Consider the following 25,678-nt stretch of genomic DNA (forward strand, 5'->3'; position numbering starts at 1 on the left):
GGGGTAGGGGGTTATGAAACAATAACAGGTTGGAATGTTCATGACATTGCAAAGGCGTACTGGTCCTAGTCTGGCCCAAGTACACTCGCACGAACCGCCACTGATTAGAAGCTTGTTGATGCGGTGAAATTTCGAGAATAAAACGAGACTTTTTCGTTCACTCTTGCCCTTGCAAAGCTTGATGACGTATTTGTGGGATCAAAACCTCCCGCCTGACGACAGTCGAGCGCGGCTCAAGGATTGGACACGAGAACTGCGTGCAGCACTCAACTTCGGCTCGTAACAGTCAATGCCTCTGCGGCCATCTCAGTTAGTGAGTGGCTCGTGTCCAACCATTGCGGTGATGAGAATAGCCGAACTCTACCAATGTCAGCTCAGCACGCCCTTTCTACTTTGCCAACTTAATTATTAATCTTGGCGGCACAGGATAGGCACCAGGCCACGTGGCCGCTTGACTCTGGCTCCGAGTGAGGGGATCAACGACGCTCACATCTTTCGAATTTTTGTGTCGACTGCCATTGCCTACAAAGAAAAACTAAGGCAAGATTGTTCATTTATTACCGTCACAGAGTGATTTTAAGTAGTATTTAGCGAAAGTATTAAGAACATTTCACGGCTCCTGTAATAAATCTGTAAAGCGTGAGGCCGCGACGCCGGGCCTCACGCGATGTTTGCCCTCGACGTCTTCTATTTGGTTAACTGCTTTTGTTTGTTCCTGGATGTGCTAGCTGTCATGAGAGGGATCGTTGGCCAAAAGAAATTGGGTTGTGTGTATGTTTATACAGCCTAGAACTTGGTCTACCTCACAGGACCGGTGGCCGAGTGGGCTAGCGGAGCGCACACCAGCTCGGAGCACGTGAAGCGAAAGCGCGCGCTGCAGAACCCAGAGATCCTTAAAGCCTCTTCACGCTCTGAAAGTAGCGCAAGGTGCGTCGATGCACAAAGCACGAGCAACGTGCAGCCCTTGGAAAGATCATTGCGGCACAACGTAGCACTGAGCTAGATTTCAAACGCCATGTCCTTCCGAGAAGTGTCTCGAGCATTTCCACAACAATGAATGCCGCCACTTTTCCCAAGATAGAGGAGCTTCAGGGACCTGAGTTCAATCCCCAACCCTGCCCACTTCGATCGGTAAGAGCGTCGTACCAGCGTGCGGTCGTGTATCACTACTGCGTGGTGCAGGTTAAAAACCCCAGACTTGCGTTTGTACTGCACAGGCTAAACTGCTCGTCTACAGCTGAGAGACAAGTCGCCCGTTGAGGCAGTCTAACTTCAGGTTGTATAGTCATACACACAAAAACTCAAAAACACATGCTGTCATGAGTACTTGAAGGTTCCTAAAGGGCTGCTGCTTCTCAACGCGTGTACCATCCTTCTCTCAACAATACTGAATTTTTAGTGTTTTATCGGCATCATGCACCACTGAAACGGGAGGTGACCAACCGATACCCAACCCGCGTTGGTGACAGCTATACTTCGTTTCAGCTTAAATCCACTGGTCACTGGTCTTTTTCTGTTTATGATTAGTTCAGCGATGATAGAACGCGGACAGAAACATAACGAGCATCATGATGGGGCGCTTTTGACGCGTTCTGATTGGTCCCATCAGCTAGTAGCATCGGCCGGAACACAGTGCTGACTAGAAAGGACTCTCGTATGACTCTAGTAACGAAGGGAAGCGACCAGAGCAGGCAGCAACAAAACGTAAAAGTTAATTGTGATTGCATCGAAATGCAACTGCCTAAAAATGACCACACCCGGAATCAGCTAAATTGAGCGTGAGCCTTTGCGTCGCAAGTTAGCTCTGGCGAAATTTTATTAGTCACTAATTTGCTTCAAATAAGTGACTTTATACTGCTTCAACACATTTATAGACAGACCAGAATAAGTAACCTAAATTTTAAGCTACTATATTTCATTTTCGAGAATTTAGTGGTTTCCAACTTGGTCTGAGAGGCTGAGAGGATCTACCGCTGCGTAATATGGGGCAATAAAGGGGCATACCAGCTTCTTTTCGACGGGTTACAATATGTTTGGTGGTGTAAAATGAATGATAGTTAAGCTCAAGTCAGCAAAAAAAGAGAAAGTAAAAACACACGTGCAAAATGTTGAGTTTTTATGGGACTCCTGCTCAGCATGCAAGTTACGCAACATCATCTTACTGGAGAGCGCGGGAAAATTGCAAAGTTGGCAAGCAAGAAACGTGATCAGAATAGTTCACTTCCAGGTTTATTTATGTTGTCAGTGACTATACTTGCGTGAAGACCTATAATTTTACATCAATAAAATCTTTCCAGTCGCACAACTGGGAAAATCGGAAGTCCTTAAATGTGAGAATTGTGCACCTCACATTCCCAAGTTTGTAAGATTAAAAAAAAACGTTTTAAGCAAAATGTAAAAACAAAAAAGATTAATGGTTAGTTTTGAAGGTGCTAAAACTGACCACAGCACTGTCTCAATAGGCACCAATCCAACAGCTGCAACAAGTCAAGCCTCCGTTACCGGATGATGTGGTTCCCCAGCCGGTGACTTCAACGTTGTTCTTCAACGGGCGATCCTTGGCGGGAAGACAGACAGCACCGATGCGCCCCTGGCTCTCGGCAAAGTCAAAAGGGGTAGCTAACTTGAGAAGAGCTATATCGTTGGCCAGGTCTGCATACGACTCGTGAACGGCAATTTTTTGCACCTGCGTACAATGACAAAAACGGACAATTTATTCTTCACAATCGTATAATTCGCATCAGAGTCTTAATTGATTTATTCGTTCATAAAAGTTACGTATCGAGAGCCACTGCAAGTGCCAATAAGAAGCTTAGCAACATATCGCTGACATATATGTACACGTTACCACCAAAAAGTAACTGAATACCATTACCCGTTACGCAAACAAAAAGTAACTAAATACGTTACTCGTTACAGATTCAAAAAAGGAACGTGTTACTTTACCTCAAAAGTAGCGAGTTACTTTTTTGGTTAATTTGACTACCAAATACACAATTGCTTTTGCTTCATTGTTTATTACATTCTCTTCAGCGGCTGTTGCACTTAAGCAGTAGCTGCCTCTCTAAGTTTTCATCAGTGATGTTTCCCCGCATCTTTGAGAATACATCTCCGGCGACGCTGAAGAGTCCTTCTACTGACGCGTTCAAATGAACGGCAGTGTTGTGCTTCAGCAAGAGCTGGTGAATCTGCGATTCCCTTCTCTCTTTTGTTCTCTTTGCTTTAAAAGTTCGAAGTTGACAATGGGTCTTGTGGCTCCTGCTTTGGCAACATCCATGTTTACATTCGATCTGTACACGATTCCAGAAGGTTCAACCAATGAACCTTATTGTTCTCGCTGTGTGAAGGACATTCCCAGCTGTGGAGTTCTACTGACGTGTTCAGCAATTAACGTTGCTATATTGTCATACTGTTAAGTTGTTTTTATAAGTTGCCCATCCTGCCTTCGCCGGAATAAATATATACTCAGGTAAGAAATAAAAGGAGGATTTTAAATTTGGTTGTACACGTTACTCCACAAAAGTAACGAAATACCATTACTCGTTACTTGGCTTTAGAATTAACTAAGTGCGTTACTCGTTCCTTTTCTAAAAAAGTCACTAAATACTTCACTCATTATCGAAAAAAGTAACTCTATGTAGAAGTGACTCGTTACCAGTAACGCGTTGTGTATTGTGTACATATCTGATCACTAGTGTGTAGTGATCACTGATCACACATGTATAGTGATCACTAGATCACTACACATGATCCGTTTCAAATCCTGGAGCTGCTGCTCTCTTGTATAACATGCGAGCTCATCCACATGTGAATAATAAAGTGAGCGACGCAACCTTTGAGCGACAACCCTTGCTCAAGCTTAACAAGATCTAGAACCCCCTCCGCTCCCCACCCCCCACACACACAACACACAGGCGAACGCCCAAATCATTAAACGTCTTCAAACGAATTCTATGCTTGTGTCCGCATTGTGAAGGTGCAACGACCACGAAGAGGGAGCCAGTTTTTCTTCTTCAATACTTGTGCAAATGTGAAATATAGGTTGGAAGTAGTTCATTGTTACGAGCGCTAAAGATGTGTCTTCACACAATAAAGTAATCGGAAAAGTAACGATTACTTCTTTAAGTAATGTCCAATTACTTTTGCCGTTGAGTAATCAAGTAATCTAATCGAATACTTTTTAGCCAAGAGTAATAGTAATTATAATCGATTACTTTTTTTTTAGTCACGTGTACAAGACTGCGACGAGCCCACGGAGCGCTAAGCTGATTCGAGACATCGGAGCGCTGCGACCGTGGGAAAGAGCGACGGCCGCCGGCGCGCGAGCCTCTCCCTTTTACCTGCGCGCGGGCCGCAGCGCCAAGGACAGCGCATCTCTGTGGGTGGCGTTCATTGGAACTATGACGCGCCGCAGCCAATGGGACTTTAGGTGCCGTTTCGTCCAGCCAATTAGGAAATGGGACTTCAAGTGCCGTTCCGCTCCGCTAATGGGAAAAGTGGAATTTATGTGCCGTTTTTCCCGGTTACAGGCGCCGCCGGCTCCGCCCAATGAAACAGTTATTGATTTCGCATTAACAAAAAATTCCGTCATTTTTCTAACGGAGTTATACTTACATCGCGCAGTTGACTGTAGCTGGGCGGGTTATTGAGGTCCAAGAGTCCAGCTCGGACTACTATATCCGCTGGATCGGTCCTGGGAAGGAAAGCACACTGCTCACCGCTTTTCTCTTACCAACCAGAGCGTATACGTGCCCGTTTACACAATGCGCAGCGGTCACAACGAAGTCCGGTTCGATGATGGATCCTCCACAAAAATGAAACTTGGAGTTCTTGGTCTGGATAGACACCTGCAATGGAACAGAGTGCCAGCTAAAGGCCTTTTCACACACGCAGTGGAGCGGCACACGCATAGCGCTGAACTCGCGCCAAGCGCGCGTGTTGACGGAAGCGTCCACCAGCTTTGTATCGCATCGTCAAAACTGTTGATCATGGCACACTATAACTAGCTGACGACAAGAGACCAGCGCAACATCAGCGCTTCGCTGCATGTGAGACCCTTGAAATAAACAGCTCCCTCCCTCCCCCTCCCCCTCCCGAAAAGAAAAACAAAGCGGACATAATGTGAGTTGCTCGAATAACGAGTTCGTCCCCATATAACGTGTAGGAAGTATTCACTAGGCGCCATATTTGTGGGTGTTGTTTAGAGCGCATGCTCAGAACGAGCTCACATCAATAGGCTGCTAAGACCGGCACTTTTGATGGTGTGGAATGCACGTTGCAAAAGAACTGTGGAAGCTCGCCATCAGCACGCGCTCAGTATTCGCACACACAGCTATGGCCGCCAGTGAATACTCCCTATAACGAGTTCGTTCCCTACAAAATAGGAGAAGCATATTTCATTCAAGATGTATGAACGTGACTTCTGTAATCCAGGGGCTGCGCGCAGTTGCACGCTTTCACTCCATAATTTCCGAGTAAACTCTATAGAAGTTGCCGGTAATTGAATTTTGTCTTTTGTTTTGCATTTACCTAGTAGCTTTAACAAAATATTTAATTCACTAATACCCATTCAGTGTTTTGGTTTCATTTCGTATAGACATCGTCGGTCAGTTTCTTCTCATTTCGACAGAAAACAGTCACCGATAGAAAGAAGTGTACGCGTATTGTAGTCAAGACTTGACTATTGTAGTCAAGAATAAAGCAATCATTGAAGCCTCTTATCGGTCAGGCAGACGACTGTAACAGCCTTAAAGCGACGCCCAATACCCGTCGTAGTACGCTCACCTGCCAGGGAAATTCCCCTTCAGTGGCATTCCGTCCTCCAACAATGCGTCCCCCTTTGGCAAGGCTCGCACCACATGCGTCACCTGGCGTTTCAGCCGATGGAAACAAAAATAAAATAATGACGTGGCCGAAACTTATTCAATATTTAAAATATGTTTTAGGTACATACTTGGCCTAAACGCATATCTCATTACGGTGCACTGAGGGTGCACATCTCACAATCTAAAGAAGGTCGGTCCGTCTACTTTTTCGCAAAAGAATCGGCAAGCTTTCAAAAACCCCCATGGTATTGTTCTCCTTAATATGCTGAAATCATGATTTATGACTGCTCTTCCTTTAATATTTCTTCATCCTTTAAATGCTAGCGGATGCATGCGCGCAATGTCTCACGCAGAAACAGACTCTGTAGAGAGGTCCTATTTATTTCGTAACGTGTTTCATAAGTCGCGGATAGATCGAACATTAGTGTCGCCGCAATCTTAGCCATGGACTTAAGATAGTAGTAGTGTGATGTTTAGAGAAACCATAATACAAAAGTATGGTCTGTCTCCCACGAGGGATCATCTTCGTCACCCTAATCTCGCACAATCGGCTTTTTGAAGTCAATAATAGTTTTTGTTAAATGATCGGGTAGCCAGCTCCGATTACCTTCTTATAACTGCGCAGACTTTCATTTTAAATTATCGCTTATGATAGCAATAGGAATTAATCGGGAAAGCGGCGGACACAACAATAGTTTGCCACATCGTGCGATACCTTCGTTGTAACAGAAATAATTACTGCAAGTGGTGATTGCCGCACTACATTTTAAGTTCTTGCTAGTCTGCACGTAAAAAGCAAGTTGGTGATAGGTGCTTCTTTTGATCTGCAGATGTATTTACCTTTAGGAATACTACCTGGTTTATGCTCTGTCCTCCATGTGTGTCATCGGTTTGTGATAACAAGGCGGGATTACGCCATCTTACTTTGCTGACTACATTTGCTCACACTTTGTTTCACCGAATAAGAATGCATGACACAAGTGAGTATATGCGCGCTGATAGGGTACTCCAATTTAAGGTACTGACCACGTAACTTCTTCGTATAACTTTACACATGAATACGAAGCAATAACATTACCGAAACTGGCGCACGAAAACTATGACCAGAACACTCAAATATGACACGCGAACCATGTGTTTTACAATAGAACAAAATAAAGACGTCTAATCAATTCCTCTCATAGGTAAGAGATAAATTAAGCCGCTCGGATGCTCGTTCGCTTATTAGGCAAGTAATCTAGAACGAAGTAATTATATTCACAAAATTACAAGAGAAATGAAATTGAAGCAAAATATAAAATGGGGTAGAGGTCTCAGGATGCTAATTCCTTTTCGTTTTCAATTTGACTTTGCTAAACATTCGTCATTACCTTTCGCTTCCAACGTTAGCGTCGCAACAGCCCAGAACAGGATTATGAGAACCATCTTCGCAAAAGTGACGGTCCGAATAAGGAGTGCCGCTATATGTCGACTGGAGGGGCAACGAACCTGCTTGCCGCACGTGCGTGCACACCGGCATGAGGGCCATAGCGGCGGCAGCCTTCTGTCACCGATAACAAACTGTACCGCCCCATATTCCAAGATGTCATAATTCACGAATAAAATGAGACATTCGGATGCGTAGGCACGTTCATTACACAGTGAGTACAAGAGAGTGGTCATAAAAGCATCGGCACATGACACAATCACTCGAGTGAATGCGATGAAGCACAAAAAGAGATACAACGCACACCCGAGAACAACATATCAACATATAAAACTTCAGATGGTTGAAACTCTGGCGAAAAAAAGGCTTTGTAACATTTTGTTTCAAAGCAGGGGAATCTGCATTTTTGAGCAGGTGGGCAGCAGAAGCATGCATAAGGCTGAGGAATCCGTGGCGTTAGCAGAATCTTACTTCGGAGTGTACATAATACCGGACTCGCGAGAAGAAAAGAAATGAATAAAACGTGGCTAAATGTAAGAAAAAAAGAAAGAGAGAGCGGCGATTGACAAACGAAAAACAACCCTATCTGTCAGTTCCCGCTATTTGTTTTTACCTGACTTTAAACTTCAAATAAAGACCGTTTGAAGTTACTTGGGAGCAGGGAAGAGTTAAGTACAAAGTGTTGGCGTAAATTTCAAACAATGAAACAGTAAGAATAGGCAAGCTGATAAACGACTGCCATACTTCAACCCGAAAAATACCAAAAAAAAAAAAGAAGAAATTAAGGAACATACAAGTAGGCATACCGTCTCGAAATCAGCAAATTTGCTCAGATTGAGATAATTTCTCTGCCTGTTTTTTTTTTTTTTTTTTTCGTTTGTTTGTTTTTGCGTGTTTTTTTGTTTCTTTCGTGTCTTGGGGGGGAGTATGAAAAAAAATAAAAGACGTTTACAATTTTAATGTAAGGCCGAATTAGAGCGCAGCTCTTGAGGAGGAGGTGGGGAGGATACGGATGCATGCCCCCTCCCTCTCCCCTCCATCTCTCCTGCTTTCCACCCATTTAGCGGGACATTGTCGCTAAATTTCACGAAAATTTCACCTCTAAGTGTAGCGGGGAAATTTTTCCGCTAGCGGGGAAATTTTTCGCTAATTGTTTTCTGCTAATTTTAGCGGTAAACTTTTTCCGCTAAATATAGCGGGAAAATGTTACCGCTAACTTTAGCGGGGAGATTTCCCCGCTAAATTTAGCGGGAAAACGTTACCGCTAAATTTAGAGGGACATTTTCACGCCATTTTAACGGGAATGTTTCCCCGCTAAATTTAGCGGGGAATTTTTACGCTAAATTTAGCAAGAAAATGTTACAGCTAAAGTTAGCGAAAAATTTCCCGCTAAGTTTTGCGGGAAATTTAACGAAAAATGTTTCGCTAAATTTAGCGGGAAAATTTAGCGAAAATTTTCCCACTATATTTATCGGGGAATTTTTTTTCCAAAATGCAACGCACGGTTACGCCCGCATGCATTATTCCCATAATCCAATGCGTGCGGTTACGCCGACGCCGACGGCGACGACGACGACGCTCAAACCGGAAACGGGCGCCTCAGAGCTGCGCTCTAATATTTCCAACGGCCGTAGCTTCTAGTTAGCGGCGATCATTTCTTGCCAATTCCTCTGACCCACCAATATTCATGCACTGCAATTTTCTTGATGGCTCTACAGATTGACGGTGCAAAAGCTCAGACTACAGCTACTTTTTATATAACGAACGATTAACATAATGTACATTTACTCGCTCCAGAAACATTCGAAACGCAAGGACATTGCGTCTCCCCTCAATAACGACAGAACCATTGTACTTAAAACTGAATAAAAAAAAAGAATAATATTAGGAGCACTAGAGTCATATGCGTGATTATTTTCGATTTGCCTGAAACTCTAGGGTCGGTTTTCAATTTCTATTGCTCCACGGACGCCCAAAAATTATTTTACGCATGAGACAGGTCACAGGTCACATGTCCCACTTAATGCCGAAGAAGAATATAAATATTCAAATGAAGTACGAACATTCATATCCTATTTCAACCTTTAGCTCGCACAAATCTCGTTCTCCTTCCGACGAGACGGTGTTGCCTTGCGACGTACAACCGTAAAAAAAAAATATATATATATTTTTTTTTATTTTCACTTTCCTCTTGCCAGACCTAGCTAGCTTCGGCAACGGACTGAAGAATGTGAATGTGCTCTTTTGCGCGTCTATCATGCAACGACGGCTCCGTCATGTCTGGGTTAAACTTCGAACTGAGCAAATATTTGAAAAGAACGAAAGTACCGTCTGTTGCAAGTTTTTGTTGTTGCCAAGGATTGAGTGGGTCGGAGGGGACGGGGGCAGGGAGTGTGGTTGTTTGCCTGGGTTAGATGGCCTTGACGGAGATTCCGATTACGTTGTCGGGTAGCTTGGCGGCGGTTATCTGCTGGTGGTGTGGTGTCTTGGTGGAGATACGTCAGTCTGGCTCGGTTCCGGTAACTTTGCGGTGGCATGTATTTTTGTCTTCCCTCTTTCCTGTCCGTGTGGACGGCTATAAATTGTTGTTTCCTTGCGAATAAACACCCCTGCGTTTGAGATTGTGTGTCGTTGTGTAGGCTATTTTATTTCTCCTTGTCTCAGGGTTCAGATAGTGATATAAACTATTTGAGTCGGCTCAAGACACTTTCCAGCATCGACCCGAAATCCGAGCACTGTGATTTGCCAAGTTAAGGTGCCACACGAACGTAAACCTATTTTTTTGTATACAAGCAAGTGTCCCCTGGCCTGACTGTCACTTTTCCGTACACGACGCCTCGGTTGCAAGAGCGAAGTGAACTATGCAAAATCAACTGCATAAGAGGCTTCGTTCAATAAATATACCTGCAACATTATGTATTACCGTGGGAACTTTGCGTGGGTGCGACATATGCGAACAGTGCTTGACAAAAGGTACTTCAAAGAAGTTGCATAAGGGGTTGACCATTTGTGGGTTTTTTTCACTAAGACGCTTTGTCGCTGATCGTCTTCATATAGAAAAGCGACCGTCTGTGTGACTCCGATACACTCCCCCCCCCCTTCCCCTCTCCCTCTTTCCCTCCTGAGAAGCTTAGGCTCCCTTCGCCCACTGAGCGGAGCACCTATCCAGTTGCGATTTTTCTCGAGAAACGTTGAACTTGAATAAATGCCGACACTTAAGCGACACGGTAACGACAATGTGCTTGCTCTCGTCTTGTTTTATTAAAAAATGCAAGCACGTTAGCGGCGCGGTGTCAATTTCAATCTTGTTATCACCCCAGGGATGAGCCCAACGTAGTGTCCTAAAAACGCCCAAGTGTAGTCCGAGTGTAGCACCGAAGAAGAAAAGGGAAGAACGTGAACCATGCGATCCCCGACAGTCAAGAAATAAGCCAATTTTTGCCTTGAACGCCCTTACAAAAAAACTGTAGAGGTTTTCTGTCGAAAGACTGTTGAAAAAAATCCTCAGAGCTTATAAACTGTCAACAGTTTTTCACCTAACGTTCTCTAGCTTTTCTGTTGATTTTCTTTTGAATATTGGCCCACTTTTCAATAGAAAGTCAACATACATTCTGTCACCTACAATATGCTATTTCTGTAGCTTTTCGTTCGCAAAGTTACAGCTTTTCAACTGAAAAGCAACAGCCGTTTAAAACGAAACAAATGTTTTACACTTTAGCTAGTCATTCAACAAAGTTTTGGAGGCTTATTATGGCTTTTCACTCTGCTACAGATAAGCTGCCGCAAAATAACGTAAAAACAACCTCGCAAGTTTTTTTTTATTTATTCATTTTATTTTGTTAGGGCATGGTGTGCCTGTGATATTTTAACGCAATACCTACATCCCACAAATACACACAAGAAACGAGCACGAACACAAACGCCATGAAGCACTCCACACTTGAATCACATTCCCATTGACAGCTCTAGAGCCTTATAAAGCCTACTGATTAAAGGTAATCATTTGGCCCGTGACCACCTTAGCATTTATTAAGGTTCGAAATAACCGACCTCCTTTACAGGAGTCTGTCAAAGGGGAAAATAGTGCTTCGAAGTTCGTGGACTCTATCTCTTTTTAAAAAGCATTGGTACAACTAATAATAATTGGTCGCAGTCGCTAAAACACTATTCACAAAGGCGGCTCATAGAAAAAATCTTATCACTTCTCTGCATAGCGCCACTGAGGATGAAGCGAGTCAAGGCAGTTGCTCCACTTTAAAATAGTTATTTTGCTTTTCTCTACTAGTTGACTAGTTTAATAGGGTCAGTAAGGTCACTATAGCCGCTTACAAAGTGAGAACAGCAGGGCGCGTCTTTCGAACGCTTGGCCTCCAGCACGCGCGTCATGCATTCAGCCGTGCTTTGTCTGCGCACGCACGCTCGAGGTGCGCGAAACGCCGAAGCGTTGTCGATGGTAGAAAGCTCGCGCTGGAGGCGGGACAACTGAAGCTCCTTTCTACCGTTTTCACCTTGTCAGAGACTTTCGACATCTAGTGAAGATGTACTTTGTTCAATTAAATGTCAACAGGAATTCTGTAGCGTTTCTGTTGACACTGGCTACAGAGTCAACTGAATATTTTCAACACGAAGTAAACAGAACGTCTGCAATATTTTCGATGACACTGTCAACAAGAGGTCAGCAGAAAAAAATCAAGGTAGAGTTAATGTCAACAGCTTTTTTTACAGCAAAGCCGTGTATACCTAGGTTCTGAAAATGTTTGCGTGCGCGAACAGGGCGCGTAGATCAAGAATCCGCGGCGCGGTCACCGCTCCTCACAGCACTTGTGCGCCGGCGGCGCTTCGCTCCCGGTTGGAGGGGCTGAAAAGAATAATAAAACGTCATAGTCTCCCCACCAATCGCAGTGCCTCGTTCTCTTCTGACGTAGTCATCGCCCTAGCGACGTTATCAGCAGTTGCACTTTGGGCTTGCTATGGGCAGGACGCGCGTATAGTTCGCTCTGAGAAAGAAGAACGTGCCCTCAAAGAGCGACAGCGAGAGCATAGCGCGAATGGGCACGAAAGCGACGAGAAGCCGCAAGTGGATTGTGTCCTTCCTGTTGGAACGGTTTGAAATGAGTGCTACACGGACGTTAATGTGCCGACCACGCGCCAGCGGTCGTGTGTAGATTGAAACTTTAGCAAGAACATGTCTGGCATAACAGTACAACCGATCGTGGTGTACCACAGCGACCGCAAAGCTATGGTCACTTTGGTAACGAATGAGAGAAAACTTAATACGATAACAACCACGAAGTTACGTGTATGTGTTTTTATTCAATCAATATAGCAATAACCATATAAATAATTATAGTTGTCAATATAGTCATCCCAATTCCGTCCCATTCCCATTCCGTCCGTCTTCACGCAGAGGGAAAAGGTACAAAGTTCTTGTTTTTTTTTTTTTTTACTCATGTTGAAGAAAATTATTAGAACAGTTTCACAATAAAATCAACAAGCTTCATGTTTACCATGTCAACAGGAAGTCAAATTCAAAAGAAAGTAATCAGAGTCAACAAGTCAAAACGTTTTCAATAAAAAGTCAAAAATAATTTATATAGGGGCGCTACAATGGCCCAAAACTTAAAAACCAAACGAGGTCTCATCTCTAGAAAATCTCAAATGTGCCACTGAGAGATTCGGCTACTTTACAACGCAAAAAAAACTATTTGTTTTGCTTTTTATGTTTGGACTGCTGAGCAACTGTTACTGTCAGAATGGAGCAGAATGGGCTTCTCCACAAACAGTTGTACTGGGCATCTGCTACAGACCACCAAATTATAGTACCGAATTTTCCCGTAAACTAAACGACCTACTATGTCAACTTTCTGCAGAGTACCCAAATGCACAAATTCTTCTTTTTGGTGACTTTAATTTCCCAAATATTAATTGGATTGACCCATCACCCTTAACTGTAAGCAACTCAGAAGAAAAAGAATTCATTGAGGTTTGTCTCAATTTTAATCTCACCCAGCTGGTAACAGAACCAACGCGCGTCGCTCGCGAATCTGCAAATATTTTAGATCTCATATTAACCAATCAACCTGACAGTCTATCATCCATAAACTACCTTCGACAGATTAGTGACCACAAAGTTATTCATGCTGTCTTTGAGCTTACTCCTGCAAAACGTCATATCGAAAAGAAAACAATTCGCCTGTACGATAAAGGAAATTATGAAACTATAAATAACGAGCTGAACACCTTTTTTCCAGTTTTTGAAGCAACATTTCACAACCAGTCAATTCATGAAAATTGGTTGATTTTTAAAAATAAGTTAAACGAACTAGCAAATAATTTCATCCCCTTGTTCAGTTTCCACGCAGATCAACATAAACCGTGGTTTACTAAAAGCCTCAAAAGATTAAAAAACAGAAAAAAAAAACATATTTTCCGCTCAGCCAAGCTGTCGGCTGGCCCTAGTGCATGGGAAAAATACTACGCGGCTGAGGATGCATATTTAACCGCAATCCGAAACGCCAAGTACTCTTTTTTCCACGTGGACCTACCAAATATGTTGATTAAAAACGCCCGAAAATTCTGGCAAGTGATAAACCCTCAGCAAAAGCGTACTGTTGCCATTATCAATGCATTGGGCGAACCTGTGAATGATGCTGAATGTGCGAACGTTTTCAACACCGCGTTTTCATCGGTTTTCACTGCAGAATCTGATGTGTCATTTACAATGCTCCCTGCAAACACCGAGTATCCAATGTCTCCCGTCACTTTTTTTGCTGATGGTATTGCGTCAGTAATTGATAACATTAAACTGTCATCATCAGCCGGCGTAGACGAAATTAATTCCAAATTTCTAAAAAATACTAAACACATCTCTGCAGCATATTTGTCCTTGTTATTCTCTCAGTCACTTTCTACAGGTAACATTCCAGAAGACTGGAAGGTGGGAAAGGTCGTTCCCGTCTACAAATCAGGTAATAAAGAACCCCCATTAAATTACCGCCCTATCTCTCTAACGAGCGTGCCTTGTAAAATCATGGAACACGTCATTTTTTCTCAAGTCATGCATTTTCTGGACTCGATCGACTTCTTCCATCCTTCGCAGCACGGCTTTCGTAAAGGATTCTCCTGCGAAACTCAGTTAGCCCTCTTTCTTCATGATCTGCACATTAACCTCGACTCTAACATACAAACTGACGCCATATTTTTAGATTTTTCAAAAGCATTTGACAAAGTACCTCATCAGCGCTTGCTACTAAATCTTGCTCAGTTGAACTTAGACCATAATATCTTACGATGGATCAAAGAATTTGTTAACAACCGCTCCCAATCTGTCCTAGTTAACAACCAGTCTTCTAATCTCATCCCAGTCACATCGGGCGTCCCCCAAGGGTCTGTTCTTGGTCCGCTTTTATTTTTAATATATATTAATGATTTACCGCAACATTTATCCTGTAATATTCACATGTTTGCAGATGACTGCGTCATCTACCATTCCATCACTAACGTATCGGACCAATCTGCTCTCCAAACCGACCTTAACCGCGTGCTGCAATGGTGCGACCGTTGGTTAATGTCACTTAACTCTACTAAATGTAAAGTTATGTCCTTTCACCGCCGCCGCAATCCCCTTTTCTTTCCCTATACCATCACTACCACCCCTGTAGAATTAACCGAATCATATAAATACCTTGGTGTCACCCTTTGCAGCGATTTATATTGGCGTACGCATATTACTAACATTACCTCATCTGGTAACAAAACCCTGGGATTCCTTAAACGTCAACTACGCCACGCCCCTCAGGAAGTAAGACTACTCGCCTACAAATCACTAATAAGATCAAAGCTTGAATATGCATCCGCCGTCTGGGACCCTCACCAAGTATACCTCATCAACGCAATCGAAGCAGTCCAAACTTCGCGCAACTAGATTCATTCATTCTTCATACTCGTACCATACCAGCGTATCACCCCTGAAAGGCGAATCAGGTTTACTTAGTCTCGCTTGTCGTCGCCGCATAGCTACCCTCTGTTTGTTTCACAAGTTATTTAATTCCCCCCTCTGTATCTCACCTTACATCGTACCTCCCACACGCATATCTCACCGCACCAGTCATCCTCTCCAGGTTGCTCGCCCACGCGCTCGCACTCTCACTTTTTCTGCGTCATTCTTCCCCCGAGCAGCTCCAGACTGGAACGGCCTTCCCCACCACATTGCTGCCATCACCTGCCCATCAATCTTCTTCGAAAATGTTACCAATCATCTCTCATCCTGAAGACCAGCACCTATGTTTGATTATTTTTGTAACCCCACCCCTTATGTAATACCCCCTAAAAGGGGGTCTTTAAGGTAATAAAATGAAATGAAATGAAATGAAATGAAAACAATAGGCAGGCGATTTTTACCTCCAAAGATCTATAACGCGTGAAAAGCAGATTTTAAAACGCAATCATTTAATGCTGTTAAGAAGATATGAAACAGTCGTTTCAGGGGTTGAAGAAGCTATATTTTATCAATATAGCGGAGAAACGGACTTGGTGCTTACGTCGCGTGACACGAGTTTCCCCGCTATATTTAACGCGGAAACTGAATATGTGACATGTCCATGACGTCAATTTTCCCACTAAATTTAGCGGAAAACCGACTCGATGAAATGGTCCCGTGACGTCAAATTTTTCGCTAAATTTAGCGGGGACACTGGATTGGTGTATAGGGCTCGAGACAGGTCAGGTGACATCAACAATGACGTGATCAGTCGGAGTCATTTCGGAGCACCTTTTAGTGCAGCTGAAACTTTATTTTGAAACAGAAAAAATAACTTTTAAAGCAAAAGCACACACTTCTTTTGCATTCATACCGCTGTAAATATTGTGTTAAATTCCGTGTATTGGCCTGTAAAAAAAAAAAAAAAAAAGTCGACTTTGCTTTTTTTTATTTTTGTGAAAGCTTTAGTTATCATCAGTTGCACGGAAGGTTTGATTTCCTCGAACACAGAACAAACTGCTCAGTTATGCGTAGAAGCAGGTAACACTCCCAGAAGATGCTGAATGATGAAGGGCAGAATGAACTGCGGGGTGCATAGTTATTTTAGGTACAGATCAATTGTAAAGCAAAAAGTATATATCGCTGAAATTATGTTAAAATAAAATCACTTGGGATAACCTAAATAGAAGTTATGTTCAATTTTCGAAGGTTCTAATAAACCTGCAAATTTTAAATCAGATATAAAACAGCTTTTCTATTTGTTTATTGAAAAATGACGGAGAGACACCGTCAGTCTTTCGCGGTGAGGGCCATTGCGCACTGGCGCTCACTGCCCACTAGCCTCACCTTGTGCCCGCCCACGTCACGCGAAGAAATGGAACTCTTCCATCGAGAGGTGGCCAGTCCACCTCCGCCACTAGGCACATTCGAGTAGGATGTGTTCGGCCCTAGCTTGGCGGGTCCCGGGCTTCGGCGTGGCGCTGGGGGGCGTCGGCCTGCTGTTCGCGTTTCTTTCCGCTCCCGACTGTGTATAGTATTGTTGTTATTAGAGCTTATTGTTTATCTATACCCCCTCCACCTTTTTTTGTAGTTATTAGTATTTATTGTTTATCTACCCCCTCCCCCCCCCCCCCCTTTCTTTTTTTTTTAGTTTGGGTGTTGCAGGCTATCTGGTATGGGCCTTCAGCCTATCTGCCGCACCCCCGTCTCTTCTGACCCGAAGTAAATTAAATGAACTGAAATGAAAACATCAATAACATTGGATATGTAGAATGATAACATCAAAATCACCATGTGAATGATAAATTTGCTTTCCTAAAAACAATCCCATCGAACTCGTTAAGGTTGTTTCAGAGTTTTCATCCGCTGCTCCAGCTAATTTAGTTTTATAGTAATATAATGACTGTGCCCTCAATTAGATATAAAGCCGTATAAAGGTAATAGCCAAAACAAAGGTGAAAAACCATACCAATATTTTAAACCATAGTCAATTATTCTTGCTAAATTTGTAATTTAAAAGAAGTTTATAGTCCGAATATTGCGCACCAGTATATATATGTAAATTGCCACGGCTGGATTCAGAATTCGTGTGAAACATCCCACACTGGAAGGGTGCTTTCCCCTTAGAACACAGTTGCGCTGCGGCAAAACAAGAAACGCGAAATCGCGATGTTCTTTTTGCAGGGTGTGGAACCGAAACTCTCTTCGGTTCGGCTCAGGTCACGGTTCAAACAATTCGGTTCGGTTTACGTTCAGCTCCGGAGCGGAAAACATAACGGTTCGAAAAGGTTTAGACTGGTTCATACGGGTTTGTATACCGGATCAATGAAAAGGGAAAAGTTCAACCGAATATGCGCGCACCTCTACTGCCATGAAGTGGATTACTACGGTGCAAAAGAAACGCTCATTTATTGTTTTTCTGTTCTTGGTCACTAAACACAAAAACAAGTAAATCAACTGCAAGAATGGACGAGGGCCTCTCCAAAACATGCACAGGCAATATGAACTTTACTGATGTGTACGCTCTCCCTTGGCTGCGTGAAACGACCGAAGAAAAAGGATATCATCTAGTATATCCAGGCTCAGTCGCGTTCGTTGGCATGATAGAATGTATTTTAACCCCAAGAAGGACCTCTCCAATTCTCCAATTTAGCGGCGGGGAGGAGGCGGAAGCACCGCGCCGGCGCAGCGTTTATTCGGTAACGGTTTCCCTCTCGCCGCAGTGGAGATGAAGCATGCGGAAGGCATGCGAACATTTGTGAAAGGCCTGTAATTTTCCATGCTAGAACCCTAGAACGTTCTTCGTCTTCCTCCAGGCGTCAAGGCGGCTCTGCCGGGGTCAGATGGTCGGATCTCCGCTCTGTGAAGTCATAGCCTCCTCTATACTCACAAAACCTGACAGTTCGACGGCGGAGCCATAGAGTGCCCGCTCGCAGATTTGGAGAACGAGGATCTGGTAGCACAGAGCATCAGAGTGTCATTTCTCCGGGAACCTGGACGTCAGCGCACAGTTTTTGCAGCGGCGAGTACTCGAAACATACTTGTTCGCTCGGGAGAAGTGTGTTTCGGAGTCTCACCGCAGCGGGACGCCAGTCACGTGGCTCTCCTCCCATCCGATGTCTGCCGCTCCACCTTTTCCATTACGGCGGCCGCTTCTCGTGGCGGTCTGCCCGGCTTTGTCAGTATATAGGAGGCTATGGTGGGGCTTATTTCTTGCTTTTGTTGACCGGCGTCTCGCGCCCTCTCCCTCTCTCGTGGGTGTGCCACATGGGGTATCTAGGTAGAATGTCCAGGTCTTTCCCCGCCGGCGGGTGCGCACCGGGGCTAGGTGAATTTGATCGGAGTCATGCGATTTAGAGAAGCTGGCGTTAGCGAAACGCCGTTTTACCGACCCCAATTTATTGAATCGCCTCATAGAGAAGCTCAGTTTAGAGGAAAAGGCGATGAGCCTCCTTTTAGCGAAATCAGCCACCGCGAAGCGGCGTGTACGTGTGGGCCGGGTGCGTTAACATTTTTGTAATGAGCCGCCGCAGACTGTCGCCGCGAATTAAGCGCGAAACACATGTACGATGAAACCGTCCGATCCGACGTCCGACCGCGCAATACGACGGTCGGAGGCGAGGGTTTTCAACGCTCTCCGATGCTACGAAAACCCTCTCTTCTCAAGGTCATTCCGGCAGTCCGCACGTCGGATCGGACGGTTTCGTCGTACATGTTTTTCGCGCTTTAGGCTTTAACCGATGAGAGGGGGGGGGGGGGGGGGGGCGGGGGGGTTCACACGGGCCTTAGTGACACACGCGCAAGCCATAGTTCGTTGCAAGTCAGGAAAGTGGGGCGAGGGTAAGGCGGTCCGGGGAGGAGAAAGCAGACGGAACGCTGGAAAAGAGAGGGGAAACTTTAGCGCTTCGTCTGCTTCCTCGTCCTCGGCCATCCTTACCTACCTTCTTGAGTTGCGACGGACAATAGGGGAGCCTTTTAATGCGAAAGCAGTAACTGTCCCATGGAGCGAGCCAACGTCATCAGCTTTGAAGCCGCGCCAAACGGCATCTAAACTCCTTTCTCCCAATGGAGCCAAGTAAAGCCGCGACCTGATGGCTCCTAGCTTTGAAGCTGCGCGAAAAGCCTATTCAAACGGCACATAGTTTCCCCGCTCCCAATGGAGCGCAGTGAAGCAAAACTGATGGATAGGTCCCATTGGTCGGCGCGCGTCATTGTTTCAAGGAACGAGGTTCCCATTGGCCGCTGCGCGTCAGTTTCAAGGACCGCCACCCCATGGCGCTGCGGGTCCGCGCCGCCAGCGCGCAGGTAAAATAAAATGTCTGGCCGCCGAGCGAGGCAGCAGCTCCACCGCCGGGTCAGCGCGGCGAGGAGGGTTCGCGATCGGCCATCCACGCCAGTAGGCCGTAGACGAACTAAGGGAGCGGAAAAACGACGTGCTTGGCTTTAGCATCCACAACTCAAAAGAAGTGCTTAGGTGTACCTTCAACCTTTTTTTAAACAGCTTCGATAAAACGAGCCCCACAACATTAAAAAGTCTCTAGAGACTTTTTAGTGTTGTGTCGTTTACCCGCAGTCTCGGGGGGTTTTCAACCATTTGATGCTGCGTTCTGTTTCCGCGGCAGCTCGGTGCGTCATCCCATCAGCGCGTGGCGGCGACTTATGCCGGGCGTGTCGGTGCCATGACTTTGAGCGGGTCAGACCGATTTTGTGGCGGTCAGTAAGAGCGGTTATTGGCCTTCGCATTTGTGAAATATGCTTACAAAAAGTTGTGCATAAATGGAAACACCTTACTCCGCAGCACTAAGCCTCAGAATTTCCGGCGCACAGCGCACGGACTAGTATCGCAAATTCGCAGCCGAAACGTTTGGCGAACCAGTTCGGAACGGTTCTTTTGTTTTGCTCCGGTTCAGGCTCAGTTCACGAAAGGCGCCGAACATTTCTGTTAAGCTACTGTTCCGGTTCGGGCAAAATAAGCGGTTCAATTCCGATTACGGTTCAGTACCGGTTACGTTTGACACACTGGATTTTGCGGTAGTTGCTTCACTGCAGTACACCAGTGCGCTGTGAGAAGCGCACGCAACGAAGCTCGCTGTCCAAGTAGGACACACATAAAATCGCGAGGCGACAAAACTCCGGCAAAAATCGTGGAAGTTAAAGCGTCCGGCAGTCCGGCAGTGTGATTGATGTCTGTTTGAACAACACCAAGCCAACACCCAGATATTCCTTCGCGCTTCCACCGCTTTTCGGTGACCTCGGTGCTCGTCAGACGTGACGTCAGACGTCACCTGCTAATGCTGTCCATCTGTTCTGCCGAAGCCTCGTATTCTAGAACGTGTTTCAAAATTTACTCGCTCGTACTCCAGGGTAAGCGTTTTGTAACTGCGTTTAAAAACCTACCCGCGTCCAGCGTCGCTCTATCTGTGTTATCGAGTAACACGACTCTCCGGAGTAGCTCGGGTCTATTCAACACCACCTAGACAGAAGGCCTCCGCAAGCGCCATCACAGTCAGATCGATCAAGGCGTGAGATTGGGCACGAGTGCTGTGCCAGTGTTCGGCTGGGGCCCGCGTCCAATCAGCGCGTCGAAGGTTGGGCGCGGGCTCAATAGCCGAGTTAGCGCGATCCGACTCTGATGACGTATCATAGAGGGAGACGAGGCCATGCGGAGGCCTTCTGTCAAGGTGGTGAAGATTTCGAACACAGCCCCTCCCTTTCCCGTTTTCCCGTAAAGAGCAGTGGAGGCCTTCAGCGATTGACCGACAGTCAACAGAGCTTGTTAGTGGCTGTCCGAACTCATGCGATAAGCATGATCAAGGCAGGCACGTAGCCAGGATTTGTTTGTTTGTTTTTTTTTTTTTTGGGGGGGGGGGGGGGACCACTTATGACAAAATGCTATGAGGGGAGGGGGGAGAGGAGGCCCCAGCAAAATGGACGATTTCGGGCGGGGGGGGGGGGGCGGGCCCATGGGCCCCGCCCCCCCCCCCCCCTCCCCCCCGGCTACGTGCCTGGATCAAGGCCCCCGTGTTGGACAGGGGTGAAATTTGACGGAGGAAACCCCCCCCCCCCCCCCCGGCAAAAGAAATAAAAACAAATGGAAGCGGACTGCCGCACGATTTATGTTGGAGTCGTGTCCCCCCACAATTTTTGAAGTATCCTGTTTTGGAAGGGCCTTAAACGACAACCCCGGTTGCATCTGGCAAGTATGACGTTAGGTATGATGGCCCAGAGCTTACACTCTCGCCCAAGGGGAAGAATGCATGTGTACCCCCATTGAAAAAATATTTTTTACAGAAATGTCATTTCCAGTAAAAGCCTATTTTACTGGATTATGAGCCTGTTTTCACTTCCAGTAAAGTTGTAGTTTACCGGAATGTCGCCGGACGTTTTACTGGAATGTCACCGGTTGTTTTACAGTAATGTTTCCGAATTTTTATCGGAATGTTCCAGATATTTTACCAGAATGTCACCGGATTTTTACCGGAAGATTATTTCCAGTAAAAATCTATTTTACTGGATTACTGGACTCTTTCCACTTCCAGTAAAGACAGAATTCACCAGAAGATCACCAGATTGGCCGAAATTTACCCTTGTCAACGGAAGACACTTAGGAGGAAGCCTGTGAATTGTGGTTGGTTATGTTTACCAGATGCTGGACGATTCGGTAACAACTAAAGTGGCTAGTCCATATAGACCTGAAGGTTCTATGTATGTATTTAACAGGGTCGATACCAGTGAAACAATTTGCACAGCTGTAGACAAAAGCAATCAGACCAAATAGGAACAACCAAGTTCTTTGCCGCAAAAGATATATCATTCAAGGTATACTCACAATGCCGCTGGGTAAATTCCTAGACGTACGGTAGTTCAACTAATAAACCCGCGCAGGTGCACCACACGGACACACACAGGTATACTGTCAGCAGCGCGTTTAGCGAAAACCACGAACACGCGGAACGAACATCCGCCGCCGATGAGAAATCCCGGGCACACTCACGATGTCGTCCCTGATGCCGTCGCCGCGGGTGCACCAGGCGTCAGTAGCACGCTTAGCGAAAACCACGAACGCGCGGAACGAACATCCGCCGCCGTTGAGAAATCCCGGGCAAACTTCCGATGTCGTCTCTGATGCCGTCGCCGCGGGTGCACCAGGCGTCAGTAGCACGCTTAGCGAAAACCGCGAACGCGTGAAACGAACATCCGCCGACGTTGAGAAATCTTGGGCAGAGTCCTTTTCGCTCGCTGGATGCTTCTGAAGATGGACGGACAATGAGGCGTAAGAAACAGGTCACTGAAAAATATACTCTTTTTATCTGCACACCCAGCTGCTTTGGAAGATACAGGTCGCACACATGGAAGGAGAAGCCGAGACTGAGCGTTCGTTCCTGGCCGGCCGTTGCCGTTGACGGACAAAGAAACCGGTTTTCTTTAAAAAAAAAAATAAGTCAGCAAAACGACCCTCTTGCATTTTCCCCACGAACCCAATGCGAGGGAGAGAGGGTGCGTGGTGACTCGTCCTTGGTGCGAGGCACCATAATTACACACCCAGCCCCCGGCTCGTCTCTGCTTCCACCTCCTTTCGCGTCGGCTTCGAGTAAAGGTCAGTAAACAGGGAAGCGAGTCACCCGTTTCGGGTAAGATTTCTAGGAAAACCGGGTCGTCTGCATGGTATACGAAAGGGGCTGCCGGTGACATTCCAGTGAAATCTGTTTGCCGGCAAATAATCTACCAAAGACTGGTAAACTGGTTTCGGATGAAAAAGGGTGAAAGTGCCCTCCTTTTTGGATCGTCAAAACAGTTCACTGCACGCACTTCTTGAGGATTGCAACGTCGTCCCGAGCTAAAACTCGCCCTCACGAGCAAGCCGCTCGAGTGGTCTCGTACCTGCTCTGGCCCAGACTTTTGCCTGTCGCAAATATCAAGTTGCCAGTGATCGCTGCCCACCTTTTTGGATCGTCAAAACAGTTCGCTGCACGCACTTCTTGCAGAATTGCAACGTCGTTTCGAGCTAAAACACGCACTCACGAGAATGCCGCTGCATTGGCGGCCGCCATTACAAACACAGTCCCCGGCTCGTCTTGGCTTCCTTGATTTTAGCCGTTTGCCTTGCGTCGGCTTCCAGTGATGTTCGGTGTCCGGCAAACAAGGAGGATAGAAGGGTAGGAGAGGGCACGACGTCGGCTGCGTAGCCTCCACAAGCCATGCTCCCCTGACGCCTCGCCTCTTTCTCATTTTCCTCCTTCCTCTCCTCACTTACCATGCCAACGTGACCACATCATGTGACCGTAGCTAGCCTTCGTCTTGCTATGGAGTTAGTATGTATGATCTCTATGTGCTATGGGGTACTAGAATACACCACAGTCTAGCCTATGATCTGATAAAACCTACCGGACGGAGCGCGCGCTAGCTTGCAAGGAGTCCTTCTACAGTCAACCATCCATCTCACACGTGACATGTCACGCACACCAATCGCCAGACAGATCTGCGGTCACGCTGGGCACAAAATCGTTTAAACTTTTTATGACTAGGCTTCACCAATATTGCAACGTGCCCCCTCCTAGTACTTCTAACCTCCTTGCCGGCAAACGAGAGTGGCTTCCGGTAGGATTCCAGCGGCGGGTAATCGAAAGTGGCGCTGGTATAACTTCCAGCGAAAGTGGCTACGCTGGTTTCTGGTGAAAATGAGTGGAAATTAACCCGTTTCCACCGAATCTAACTGGAAGTTTTTGCCGGATTTTAACCGTAAGGGGCTCCGGTAAAAGGTCCAGCGAAATCTGGTTACTGGAAGTGGCGGCCGGTAATATTTCCACCAAACAACTGGTAAACTATGCTGGTTTCTGGTGAAAATGAGTGGAAATTAACCCGTTTCCACCAAATGTCACTGGAAGTTTTTGCCGGATTTTTCAATAGGTACTTTCGATTTTGGGATTATGGCGGTTTTAGCGCAGTAAGCGTCCCTAAACTGCAAGGTATTTTTTTTCTCGTTATTGTGCGTACTTTTAAAGATATCGACGGCCTCAAAGTTTTGTTTGGGGCACGGCCAACAAAACCGAAACTAGCCGATCGAGTCCCCGGCAACACTAGAAATCAGCCGCTAAGTGAACGTGACGTCAGGATCGTTCTCATTCAACGAGTATGCAGGCCGAGCGGCACCTACCTCTGTTGCGCTAGCCGTGCAAAGATAGGAGGTAAGCTGATTTTGTTTTAGTTCTGCATATGTGGTAGTTATCCAGCATATGTAGCAAGAGGTAGTATACCCAAAAGCTGGCGACTGGAAAACCCGTGAACTCGTTAGGTGCCGTACTCGGCGGCCGCCACCGCGCGTGCGCTATGCCGTATTTGTTGCTTGTCTCCAAAAGCTAGCGACTGGAAAACGAGCGAACTGGTTCGGTGCCGTACTCGGCGGCTGTCGCCGTGTGTGCGGTCTTCTGTACTCGTCGCTAGGCCTGAATTGTCATTGGGGCTCCGTGAATGGAGCGGCGTTGCTCTACGCCGCGCTGCCAGTGACACACAGTACTGGGGGCCCTCTCGCTTTCGCGCTGCGGGTCAGTCCCAGACACGAAGCTTTGAGGCTTTCCGGCGCGGTGCCCGAACAAACGTGTGCTGGGCTGTACACATCCGTTTTTTTTTTTGTTCTTTTTTCGTCGGGCGCGTAAAAGCCGAAGTCCAAAGTCCACTCATCGAACAGCGTTCTCCCAAACCTTTTCCAATTTCCGGTCCGTTGGAAACTTGAGAAAAAACAGCTCCGTGTTGCGCAGCGGGTTGTTTGAACAGCCCACAGCGCTACAAGTTGCACTCGGCATCTTTCGAGGAACAGTTGGGGAGTCTTGGGCGCACCGAGTTGCTCGCTAAAACGAGTCTTGGAGTCCTCACAAGCAAATAAAAAAAAATGCTATACTGAAGCTACACGGGCTACAGATAAAAGCAACGGCTAAACATGCCAATCCCAAGCCGAAGTAGCATTGGTAGCGGCTCAAAGAAGCACACTCCGCGCAACGCCCGAACCGGAGGAAACAAAAAAAGAGAACGATACTAACGTCACGGCCCAATGTTGCTTTAGCGATTGGCAACCCGCTGGCCACCTGCTAAGGAGCAGCGGCTCGCGGCAGGTCGCATTTTTATTATCGGCATTAGTTGAGAATGCGGCGTCCCACGGACGTAATATTTTGGCTGGGGCCGTATTTTGTGTCACTATAGCGATACCAGTAATTTATGATAATGTAGTGATTGCGCAGGCGAGCTGGTGGATGTTAACCATTTTGTTCTTAGCCCGAGACTGAGGCAGGAAAAGAGGAAAGTTTCAAGAGACGTGTCCTCGACTGTTCATTTTTCTTCTACTTTGAAACTTTCCTCTTTTCCTGCCTCAGTCTTGGGCTAAGAACAAAATGGTTACCAGTAATTTATTTCATTCTGAGTAGGGGTGTCGCGAACTTTTGTCGAACCAGATTTTTT

At 46.0% G+C, this 25,678-nt stretch overlaps 1 protein-coding gene across 1 annotated transcript in view; it reads right to left on the reverse strand.

Moving 5' to 3' along the window:
* LOC115322145 (trypsin-1-like) overlaps positions 1-25,678 on the reverse strand; it is a 106,864-nt gene that overhangs the window by 12,101 nt on the left and 69,085 nt on the right. The window contains exons 3-6 of the mRNA XM_042292175.1: positions 5,785-5,867; positions 4,753-4,847; positions 4,615-4,693; positions 2,503-2,686 (exon numbers count right to left, since the gene is read on the reverse strand). Coding sequence (XP_042148109.1) covers positions 2,503-2,686; positions 4,615-4,693; positions 4,753-4,847; positions 5,785-5,867 — 441 coding nt within the window. The remainder of the gene's footprint in view (positions 1-2,502; positions 2,687-4,614; positions 4,694-4,752; positions 4,848-5,784; positions 5,868-25,678) is intronic.

The sequence above is a fragment of the Ixodes scapularis genome, unplaced genomic scaffold (assembly GCF_016920785.2).
Source record: "Ixodes scapularis isolate PalLabHiFi unplaced genomic scaffold, ASM1692078v2 PGA_scaffold0__279_contigs__length_252992795, whole genome shotgun sequence".
In the NCBI taxonomy this organism is placed as follows: Eukaryota; Metazoa; Arthropoda; class Arachnida; order Ixodida; family Ixodidae; genus Ixodes; species Ixodes scapularis.